We start from the raw sequence: 12,025 nt of genomic DNA on the forward strand, positions 1-12,025 counted from the left end.
GGCCACCTACAAGCCAGATCTGCAGACATAGTGGTGAATGTCACAGACAGAGCCCTATAGAGGAGTTGGAGCAGCTGCCAACATTAGACACCCAATACAAGCATAAACTGTTCCTGGTTCCTTCAGCCTAAGGAGTCTGGTCTCAGTGAGAAAATGCTTTTTTAAAGATCAGCTCAAAATAAAATCTCAGGGCCCTCTATGGCTCTAGTGCTTTGCTTTCAGTGCAGACCCTAACACCTCTTATAGCCTCACTTACAAAACCAAGTTATGCTGACACTGGGTTAGATGCTTGGGGACAATGTTAGCCCTGGGGATTAGCTCACACTGAAGTGTAAATGTCCTGATAACAAAAAGCTGCAAGTGTCAATTCTGAACGTTTAACAAAGCGATCTGAAGTTGTTGTGTTACACTTCTTTCCCATCCAGAAGAATCTGACAGATCTGTACATAATCTGGTTTAATGTGGGTTTTTGCTTTGTCGAGGCTGGTCAAGCAGCTCCAAGAGCAGTTGAGGTGACAAGCCCAATGGAAATAAAAACCAAACTCTCTTCATTTGTGTGACTTAGAATTACATAGAAGAAAATCTCAACTGCACAGGATTCTGCAGTTCTTGCAGCAAAGACTCATGCAAACTAAGCGAGTTTCCAAGATCGACTTACACAGTTTGAGCAGGACACAGGCTACATACAGGCAGGAGTTCTTATCTTGCAGGACTAGACAACACTCTTTCATTTTGTCTTAGATTTATTTACTTCTGTTGCAAAGTCAGATATATAGAGAGAGGAGGAGAGACAGAGAGGAAGATCTTCTGTCTGATGATTCGTTCACCCAAGTGACCGCAATGGACAGAGCTGCGCCAATCAGGAGCTAGGAGCGCTTATGGGTCTTCCACGCAGGTACAGGATCCCAAGGCTTTGGGCTGTTCTGGACCACCTTCCCAGGCCACAAGCAGGGAGTTGAATGGGAAGTGGAGCAGCCGGAATTAGAACTGGTACTTATGTGGGATCCCGGTGCGTTAAAGGTGAGGACTGTAGCTGCTAAGCCACTGCACTGGGCCCCACACTGCTTTCATGTTATAGTGTTCAAAAAAATTAAGAAAAAAAAATGAAGGAAGGAGTGAGTGGGTTGAGGGTTGAAGTGTACTTATGTTAGAATTGTACCTATGAAATACTTTAAATCTGTTTATATTAGTGTAAGTTTCTTTATAACCTAAACTTTTATGTGTAGCTCCATACCCAGAAAGTCTACGTATAGATTCTCTCACTTAGGCATGGAAAGAAACCTCAGCTCTACTTAGATGCTTCCCAAAGGAGAGAATATAGATGTGTTTGGCAGCCCCTCCCAGGATTTCATAGCCTTTCCTACTAGGAATTTTTATGTGTTCGCTCTTTCTTCCAACCCCACGCCACAAAATGCCACTGCCCATTACTTCCTTTGAGCAAACAGAATTTTAAGCATTCTCTTTGTACTTGATTTTAATCCTCTGAAGGCATGCCTGCTCCATTTGCTGCAGTTAACATGCAAAAATTTCACTTGCAATGATAGTCATACTCCTCTTGGTGGTCTGGCATTTTGGCATTTTAAGGCACCGAGTAACTCCACATTCATTAAATCAGGCTCAAATTGGAGAAGAGAATTACATCCTTAAAAACACAAAGTGATAGATTCGTGTTATAGCTTGATAGGACACATTGTGACATGCAGTAGGAGCATTAGACCAATTAGCAAGCAGATCTTCTGCTTGGGTTCGTCCTTTCTGCTGGGCATGTAGCAAAAGGGATGGCAATCTGAGGGATGACATTTATCAACTCTGTTGGATAGGAAGCTCCCACTTTATTGACATTGCCTGCATTCATTTAATAAGGACAGCACCCCATTTCCCAGTAATGCAGCAGAGACCCAAGCATTATACCAAAACCTCTGTCTTCAAATGAACATCTATGTTTCTGACTGTATTTCTAAAAATTATTGAAACACATTGCAGTTGTGTCTAAATTGGATTGTGTATGTGTTCCAAAAATACATTTTGCTCTTTTCTTGAGAGCTAGCCAGTTATAAGTGATGCTATTTAGAGAGTTTTTTGGCTTGGCTTCCCCTTCCCCCTGCCCTAACACAAACACATATACCACCACCACCACCCCCGGATCCCCGCTGCACACACTCCTTTTCTTGATGTTGGCTCCATATCAGTCTGAGTGCTAACAGAGACTAGGGGGAATAATAAATCTCCCAGCCCCTCCGGGTGTGAATTCCCAAGATACTGTCATAAGCAATATGTATGGGGAGGTGGGGGAACATGGGTCAGCAACTTGTTGGGAAGGGGAGCATGTGGGGAGGGATGGTTTTTTGCTAGAATAAAGCAGAAAAGGCGTCACCGACTTTAACAGAATCTGCCTGCAGGAGAGCCATGGTCTTTGTGTGGCTGATTAATGTCAGCCTGGTAAATGAGCAGCACTCCAGCAATGGGGCTGACCTGCTGAGCCTGCAGCTTAGGGAACAGGGAATCTCCAGTTTAGAGATTCAGGGCCCAGTTGAGAGCCTATGAATAGAGCTGGGAGAGAAAGCTGCAAACCTGATGACAGTTTTCATTAGACTTCTACCTAATCCAGGGAAGAAAGCACAGATAACCATTGATAGAACCTTCCTTTTTGACCTTACTGCTACACAGAGCAACTGTGTGCAAATCCAACTCTTGTGTCTCCTAATGCGGTTGCCTGGAGTACTATGGCTTTAGATCCAGAGAGTCTGAATCACCTTCCTCTCTGATTGTTCTTTGGCTTACAAGCCAAACGAGCCCAGGCGCAAATGGATTGTGCTTATTGTCCCCAATGCTTACCTAAGAATGCTGATGGCGCCAGGTGAGTTCATGAGCCCTTGGTTTAGGCTTCAGTGGAATGGATTTCCTGGTTTCCAACACATGCTCAGAAGGAAGGCTCCATGTGCTTTCCCTGCCTGCTTTTCTTGTTGGCAAATGCAATATACCATATGGTGGAGGTGGAAATTGAACCCCAAGGGAACGTGTGTGATTTGAAAACCTAGGTAGTGTCTTTGTGTCAGTTGTTGCTGTGCTTCCATAAAAGCACTCCTGTGACTCCAAGAGGTATCTGGAGACCATCAAATCAGTCAGGGCAGCTTCCCGAGCACAGAGCCTATTCAGACACCCAGGCAGAGCTGTTGTTTTCCAGGTGCAAGCTTGGTTGCCTCTGCAGTCCTCTGTGCATTCATCTCAGGAATTTATGTTAAAGCATGTAATCTTGCACTCACCACAGGAATAGCCATCTCTAAGACCTCTGGCTCTGGAGCCTTATGTCAAAGGGCAGCAAACAAAAAAGGAAACCTTTTTAATCCCATCACCGATAAAATCAAAGGTTGATGTTTATATATCACAGGGTGGTTGTTCTGAAACAGAAATAAAAGTAAATGATGAAACTTTGGAAAAAATGGACTCCCTGGAATGAAACCAAGAACGAGCTCTCAGCCCTGACCTTCTGGTTAAAGCCACATAATGCAATCTATGTCATCCCTTCCAGATATATGATTTTATTGGTTTGCTGGGAATTTAGGCTTAGGGGAAATCGCATACTGGGGCAGTGAAATGTTTAACTCTTTATTATTGCCAGGTGCCTGTCCCGTTGGTAAGGTGTTACAATAGAAAACACAGAGTTAGGCTGTCTCCTCTAAAAGCTTATATTCTGGTCTTCTACAATTCACGGTAGACATTTACAAGTGATTGTCATAACTAATGACCCCTGACTAGTGAATGTCTTCATTAACAGCATTTAGGATCAGAATGGTGGTTTTTTCAGCCTATAAAGTTGTTAGACTTTCTACCTTATAAATATTAATGACTAAAGCGAGGTTGAGCTTTATTAACCATTTTAAAGTGCTAAGATCTCTAGCAACAATAATTAAATCACTCTATAGAGTCGGAATAGAAACAAGTCTACATTAGGCAATTTGTTGCTGACTGATGGACATTGCCTGGCTGATGTTTAAGCTTTAAGTACATGTTAAGATGAAATGATATTTTGGTAGCAAATGGATGGGGCTTAAAATAGTAGGTTAAAGAAGGTCTTGCTCTCTTCCTCCCTTGGTGGAGAGCTCCAGGTCATGGGCTCACAGCTTTCACTCTTCCTTCTTCCCTCTGTGCTGCCCGCTTTGAAAGCTGTCTCTGTGTAGATGACCCTCCAACTTACAGCTGCAGCCTGGGCTGTCCTCTGACTGCCAGCTCCTCTAACATCTTGCTTGATGCCTCCATTGAATTTTACATGCCCACCTTGAACTTAGTTTGTCTAAATCAAAGCTTCTAATTTTTACTTCAACTCTGGTTTTTCTGCAGCTCTCAAGTTCAGCTAAGGATAATTCCTTTCCAATTGTTCAGGCCAGAACTGCAACATCTCCTGGAATACTCCCTCCCTCCCTCCTTCCTTCACTCTTACTCTCTCACCCTCAAATCCCACATCATGCCAGATCTACAATCAGAGAACATTTTTTCTCACCACCTCCAAGTTCAGAATGCATTGTGGACCCCTCACTTGTCACAAGTGTGTACTCAGAATACATCTGGAACCCAACCCTTGCTCACCCCTCCCCATGCGGCCACCCTGTTTACGTCTGCCATTATGGCATGTCTGCATTCCCGCAGGAGACTGCTGCCTGTGCTGCCTGCTTCTGGCCACTCTTCAGTCTGTTCACAACATGCAGCTGGAGGGACCCATTAAAGTCTAAGCCACATTCCATGACTCCGTCTTGGAGCCTCTCAGTGTCTTCCACCTCACCAGCACATCAGTAGGTTACAACAATTTCTTGAAGAAATTTTTAACCCTTTTCCATTACTAGAACTTCTAGAATCTACAGGAGCACCTGGTGAATTCTAACTAAAAATGTGTTGATGTGATTTCTGTAATGCCTCTTTACTCATGTAGCAGCAGCTATGAGTTTTTCTTAAACGCTTTCTGAGTAGGTGTATACAGGGTTATATATTAAGTCTACCCAACTATTTCTGGCTTTTTGGTGTCAATATTTTCTTGTTTGCTCTATCTTTTAATCTTGTTGGATATCAAAAGACCCTTCGAGTCCAGCACAGCCATAATATTTCAGGGTCAAATACTGACCATTCTTGTCTGTTCCCCTTCTTGTGTCACTCCACAGGCATCAACAGGAAGGTTGTGTACTCCCTGGCAGATTCCGCTGATGGGTTCTTCTCCATTGATAGCATGTCTGGCATCATTATCCTGGAGCAACCGTTGGACCGAGAGCAGCAGTCTTCCTACAACATCACTGTGCGGGCCACTGACCAGAGTCCAGGACAGTCCATGTCCTCTCTCGCCACAGTCACCATCACCGTGCTGGACATCAATGACAATCCACCTGTGTTTGAGAGAAGGGACTACCTGGTAACAGTGCCTGAAGACACATCCCCTGGCACCCAAGTCCTTGCTGTTTTTGCCACCAGCAAAGATATTGGCACAAATGCTGAGATAACGTATCTCATTCGTTCTGGGAATGAACAAGGGAAATTTAGGATTAACCCAAAGACAGGTGAGTAAAAGACGTTGAACTTGGAATTCAAGACTTCATGCTATTTATTTTCATACTACTCTTAATGTCTTTTCGAATGGTCTCTTTTCTCTTCTTCCTCCCTCCCAGTGGAAACGAAAGTAGCATGTCCTATGGCAGGCCCAAGAGTACCCTCTGGCTCTTCTTACCTGAGGCTTGCCCACCTGGGTTCTCTGAAGCTCCTTGTTGTTGGGTCACTTGGCAAATACTTATCCCTCAAGTTGGCTCCAAGATTTCTAAATGAGATGGCTTGGAGACACAATGATGTTTCTTAATGGAGAGATGAATCTGCATTCCAAGCACGAGGGTTAATTTGCTTTGCTATTTTTCTGTTGTGTGTATGTGTGTGCGGGAGTGTGTGCGTGCATGCACATTGATGGGTGTGTGTTTAGATCCTATATACATTTATTGAGAAGTTCTTCTAAAAATGAACATCCACTTGCTACTTCCACTGTGGTCATCAGTCAGGGCAGTCACTGATCAGGGAAGCCAGCATCCTTTCCAGATGTCTGGTGCTGTGTTTGACCGTGCTTGCTATTTTAGGGTAGAACACGGCCATTTTTAAGCAAGCCCTTGTCAAGATGTTGGGGGATGTGAAGCATTACCTAGGGGAAAGGTACCTAAAACAAAAATCCAAAAGAACAGAAACATAGCCTTCAGGCTTTCTCTTCTTCAGTGAGTTAATAAGGCTGTTTGGGTAGATGAAATTGGTAATTCAGGAAACAAGTTTGCATATTGCATGAAGAATAAACACACACTCTGCAGTGATTAGGTTTCTGTTATGCAACAGGCCCCTTTGTGAATATTCTCACTTATTTACCAATTTTCCTAATAGTAAAGATAGTTGCCATTTTGAAGATCTCTCAGCCTTTGGACATCCTTTCCTCAGCACTTAAGAAGCATGCACCTGTGGACCAAAATGCCAAGGAGATGCATTTTCCTTTACAAAGTCCACTAAATATAAGAAACTATCATAATCAGCAATGTTCATTTAACATGGCAAATGACCTAGAATCCTAGTACATTATCAAGTGTTTCTCACGTTTTCCATATGAGAAAAATAGAGCTTCAGCGTGGTTAAATACTTGTCCCATTGTCCAATATTAGAAGTGGGTTATCCAGGATCTGAATTCAAATATTCCTGACTCAACAATAATGCTATAGCTTGATATCACGTAGAATACTGCTATACTCAGCATGCAAAAAATGCAGAAGATACTGTCTCACCCTTAAGTATAGGGAAGTGTAAATATTGATGGAGAGTTTATATTTGTGTTTCAGCAATAGCTGTTTTCTAAGCCCATTAAAATATATGTGTTGGGGACCAGCACCATGGTATAGCAGGAAAAGTTTTCTGGGGCCAGCATCACATATGTGCATTGGTTCGAGACTCAGCTGCTGCACTTCTGGTGCTTAAATACTATTTAAAATTAGCACTGAATCACATTTCTTGGACACAGAATAAAGTACTTGGGCTGGCACATGGGAAGAAAGAGGCTACTCATACAGGCATGACTTTGGTTTCTCATCTTAACAGTCCATTGACAGTTTAACAACTAGGAAAGTTTCTTTATAAAGCTGTGAGTGGATGAAACCTTTCCGCCTACCCTAAGGATTTCTTTTTTGGATGGGAGAAAAGTACCCAGCATTGAGGATGATAGCACAGTCAGCAGACACCAGTAGCCTGATACAAGATTTGATTGTATCACCAGAACAGGTGAGGGTGAAGGGAATATAAAGTACTCGTGGAGTCCCTCCTAGAAGTGGCACTCAGCAGCCTTTATGTGTTCTGCTGGTTCATTTCAAACAACTGGGTGAAATGGATATTATCTTCCCTGTAATTGTGACTTATAAACACAGATCGTTTTGCCGCTGTGCCGTCAGTTATCTTTTCTTTCTTTTCCGTTGTATTGCTATACCTTGAAACTTCTGAGAGCTTTGCCCATTTTGCTTGGCAAGGCACCTTTGTGGTTAATTCATGCAAGTGTGATAGTATGTATAGGCTGAAAATGAATGAGGCCATACCATTATATCCTTTCCTCCCAGCCCATTCTTGGTCTTTCTGGGTGCACGTGAGAATCAAGAGATGCTTATCAAGGAAGGATACTTGATCCCACCTCTGTTTCCTAGATGCATGAGAGCAAATGAAACCAGAGGCTTCCGAACTGCTTCAAGACATACAGAAACAGTTATAGGGGACAAAACAACCCACTTGATTTCTTCAACATTATGTTTGATGCATAGCTGTGCTTTAACTGACAACATTAATCAGATTTCCAGAATGTTTTCAATAAGGCATTAAATAAGTAAATTCCAGAATACCTAAAATCCTTGGCTGGAGATGATGTTGTAAATATTGCCACAACTATGAAATGATTGATCAATGTTTTTCCAAATCAAATAAAGTCACCCCCCTTTTTTTTCATAGGGAGTATTTCTGTCTCTGATGTCCTAGACTATGAATTATGTAAAAGGTTTTACCTTGTGGTGGAAGCCAAAGATGGAGGCACCCCAGCTCTCAGTGCTGCAACCACGGTCAGCATCAACCTCACGGATGTGAATGACAATGCTCCCCAGTTCAGCCAAGATGTCTACAGTGCTGTCATCAGTGAAGATGCCTCTGTGGGGGACTCTGTCATTTTGGTAGGTGCTGGGAGGTAGCCAAATGACTGTCAGTAATCATCCTCAACAGAGTAAAGAAGCAAGCCACGTCTGTCCAGGACTGTATTCAGGCTGCACCCCTGCAGTGTCCTTGTGTCTGCAAGAAGGCTAGTTAAGTACCTATCTTCCAGTGATTCCTATTCAGCTTCTACATTAGAATGAGTATGATGGATTAATTTGTATGGTAAAAGTGACTAATAGGGCCTGCACGTTTAGTGGCTGGGATCCTCTCCTTGCATCTACTGGTATTCCATGTGGGCACAGGTTCATGTCTCAGCTGCTCCTCTTCCCACCCAGGTCACTCTTTGTGGCCTGGGAAAGCAGTAAAGGATGACCCTGCACCTGCATGGGAGGCCTAGAGGAAGCTCCTGGCTCCTGGCTTCAGATGGGCTCAGCTCCAGCCATTGTGGCCATTTGCAGAGTGAAACAGCAGATGTAGGATCTTTCTGTCTCTTCTTCTCTCTCTAGAGCTGGCTTTCCAGTGAAAATGGATAAATCATTTTTAAAAAGTGACTGATAATCACTTTTTTCTCAGGAATGCATATTTTTTGAAGAAACAAAACAGCCCATAGAATAAACTTCTGATGATGATTTGAGTAACTTAGATGATAAGTTATTGGGTAGTTAGAAGGAATAAGTTTCCACATTTATTTAAATCAATTTGCTCTATAGTGAATGTAGTTAATAATAGTGTATTGTTGATTTCAAAACCACTAAAACAGATTTAAAATGTACTCATAATAAAACCACTGTCTGATGGATATGTTAATCAACTTGATTTAATTGTTTATGCTCATAAATCATAGCCTTCTGTACCCCATAAATATATATAGTTCACTGATTTATCAATTCATAATAAAGTTATTAGCTGGCTAGGGATAAGTGCCATCAATACATACAGAGTGTAACAGTGTAATTTAGAGTGATTGGTTGGAGCTGTTTTGGGGAAGAGAACAAGCCATGTGTAGTGAGGACTCAAGTCTTCTTAGGTCAGATTGCATTTTGGAAACAGTGAAGTCACATCCTTTGCCATCTCCATGCTGGACAGATCCTTTTCATCCAACTCCTCTCAGGGCCATTTTCCAAAACACCACATTGCTGGTGGCTACAGCTCTGCTGATGACAGAGCAACCTGACTCTTCCCATCCATATAAATCTCAACATTACCTAAAGGGGCAGCTTGTTTGCTCTGTGGCTTCAGGAATATGTGATTTCCGAGGTTTACAGAATGCCTGCCCATTGTTTGCACATTTGGGAAGGAATCATGAAGGCATCCTTATCCGTTAGCGTCGCCTTCCATCTTCGTTCCTGCCTCAGCGCCTGAGAGAAGTCTGACCTCACAAGCACGAGGCTATAGATCGATAAAAGTTCACAGAAATCAATGGAGGTTTTTGAACTGGTGCTGCCCCCTCTTCAGTCAACTTATCAGCCTTGCTACTGGGGACATGATCATTGATACTGGTGAACAGATGCTGAGAAGACTCTCAGGGCCATACCCATTCCTCGGATTCTCATGTCCTGTTTTGTCTTGTCGTTGTTTCCCATGAAGCTAATAGCAGAAGATATAGACAGCCAGCCCAATGGACAGATTCGTTTTTCCATTGTGAATGGAGATCGGGATAATGAATTTGCTGTAGATCCTGTGTTGGGCCTTGTGAAAGTTAAGAAGAAGCTGGACAGGGAACGGGTAAGCTCCTTTAGACCAGCTTGCTTTACCTCCACACTCACCCCTTCACTGGAATCCAGGTCACAGGTCTTGCCTATACTTGTTAGGTTCTCCATTCTACAGAAGTAGAATAAGCATGCAGGGACTGAAATGCAATATGAAGTATTTGGGTCAGACTTTAAAGGAATTTTCTGCCAAGAATAAATGCTGGCAATTTCTCATTTATGGAGATTTCGAAGAAAAGGTGAATATGTATCTTTCAGGATGGTTTGAATTTCAATCTTTCTTAGAACAATGCAGCAGAAAAATACTTTCAGTGTTGTGATTCTAGGGCCCTGGTTTCATGAATAGCTTTAGCCCTAGGTGAGCAGATAAAAAAGGATTACTAGAAGGTATGTAGGTCAAACAGAATAGTCCTGAGAATTGGTGTGTTGCAAGTTAAATGAAGTTTCTGAACATTGCCTTTCTTAACCAAAAGTATAGAAAAGTAGGTTATATTAGTGATGCTCAGATGAACTCTACTAGAGGATGTATCCTCCAAACCCCAGAACTCTTGATACTGATAAATAAAGCAGATCAACAGTGACAACCGTTAGGCTGAACAAAGGCCTAGAGTCATGGCTTTGTCCACCAAGAGGCATTAGGCAATGTTTGGAAAGGCAAAGGGTGACACTGGCTCCTACTTGACAGAGGTCAGGGAAGCTGCCAAACATCTTAGAATTTACAGCTCAGCTCCCAAAAGCAAAGAATTATCTGGCCCCAAATGACAGCAGTACAAGGATGAGAAACCATTGACTGGAGACTTTGTGAGAAGACTGGCTGATCTTGAACTAGGCAGCATATGAGCCTGCAGTTCTGTGAGTGAGCACAGAAAGACGGGTGTGCTGCACTCCTGTACTGTGACCTCCCTGTGCTTGGCAGGTGTCTGGATACTCCCTGCTGGTCCAGGCAGCAGACAGTGGTATTCCTGCAATGTCATCAACTGCAACTGTCAACATTGATATTTCTGATGTGAATGACAACAGCCCAGTGTTTACACCTGCTAACTACACTGCTGTGATTCAGGTAAGCAAATTTTCCCTGCCAGCTACTTGTCCTAATGCATTTAGCTCCTTCCTGTGCTATGCTTCACTCACTATGGTTTATTGTTACTGTCACATAAGGCTTACAGATCTTTCCTTAGGACGGGTATGAAAAGAGCTGATTTTTCCTAACACACTAATTGATCAACGTTGATAAAGAGCTATTATGGTTGGATTCTTTCCAGTGTTAGGTAGATTATGTGTATCTTCTATCACCAGCACATTTTAATAAGCAACAGTAGGTTTGCCTACTTTATACTTGAAGAAGGTAAAGGTCTGTGACATTAAATAGTTCACACAGGGTCATCCAGCTATTGAGTGATAGAGTCAGGATTTGAATTTGTGCTTTGTAAAAAGAGGGAAGAAGGGAAGTAAGTTAGTTAGTTAGAAGGAAGGAAGGAAACTAATTTCTATCTTCTTTTTCCACATATTAGGCTGCAATTTTTTGTGCTTTCCTAGCAGGGGAAAGAGATTGTGATGAACCGTCTCATCAGTCAAAGGAAGATTGGGCATCAAGATAAAGCTGCTATTTATTAAAATTAATCTTCCGTATGCAATTTGTTTAGCACTTTAATACACCTGCTTTTTAAAATTAGATTGAAGGGTAGAATAACTGCTGGTAGTGTTCCACCATCTGAGGGCATAACTCTGTTTGTGGACTGTTTTGTTTTATTTTGCCTTTTTGCAGAAGGTGTTTTATGAGAGCAGGGCTAGGTACTGAGCTTCTTCTATTCCACAACATTTTGAGAAACTGTAAGCTTTAGGAGAATCAGAAAATCCAGTCCAGGAATACCTTAGTGTACAGGACTTGAGAAGACGTAAAGAGTGACATACTCGTTGTGAGTGGCACAGATATTCCAGGAAAAGAAGCTTTCACCTGATACAGCTGGACTTCAGAATCTCCCCACAAGGACTTTCAGACCTGAGTGTAAGGGAACACAAGAGTAACCCAGGCCTTGGGAACCCTTTTAGTATGAAGTGAAGACTCACGTCTGGACATTGATAGTCATGTTGAAGCTGCTGAGCTGCTCAGGACTCAGCCTGGAGGCAGTTAGACA

General features: G+C 42.6%; 1 protein-coding gene across 1 annotated transcript in view; it reads left to right on the top strand.

Moving 5' to 3' along the window:
- Positions 1 to 12,025, top strand: part of LOC101522123 (protocadherin Fat 3) — a 123,796-nt gene that overhangs the window by 62,724 nt on the left and 49,047 nt on the right. The window contains exons 10-13 of the mRNA XM_036493716.2: positions 5,151 to 5,540; positions 7,987 to 8,201; positions 9,769 to 9,906; positions 10,807 to 10,950. Of these exons, the coding sequence (XP_036349609.2) occupies positions 5,151 to 5,540; positions 7,987 to 8,201; positions 9,769 to 9,906; positions 10,807 to 10,950 (887 nt within the window). The remainder of the gene's footprint in view (positions 1 to 5,150; positions 5,541 to 7,986; positions 8,202 to 9,768; positions 9,907 to 10,806; positions 10,951 to 12,025) is intronic.

This window comes from Ochotona princeps, chromosome 4, assembly GCF_030435755.1.
Source record: "Ochotona princeps isolate mOchPri1 chromosome 4, mOchPri1.hap1, whole genome shotgun sequence".
Classification (NCBI taxonomy): domain Eukaryota; kingdom Metazoa; phylum Chordata; class Mammalia; order Lagomorpha; family Ochotonidae; genus Ochotona; species Ochotona princeps.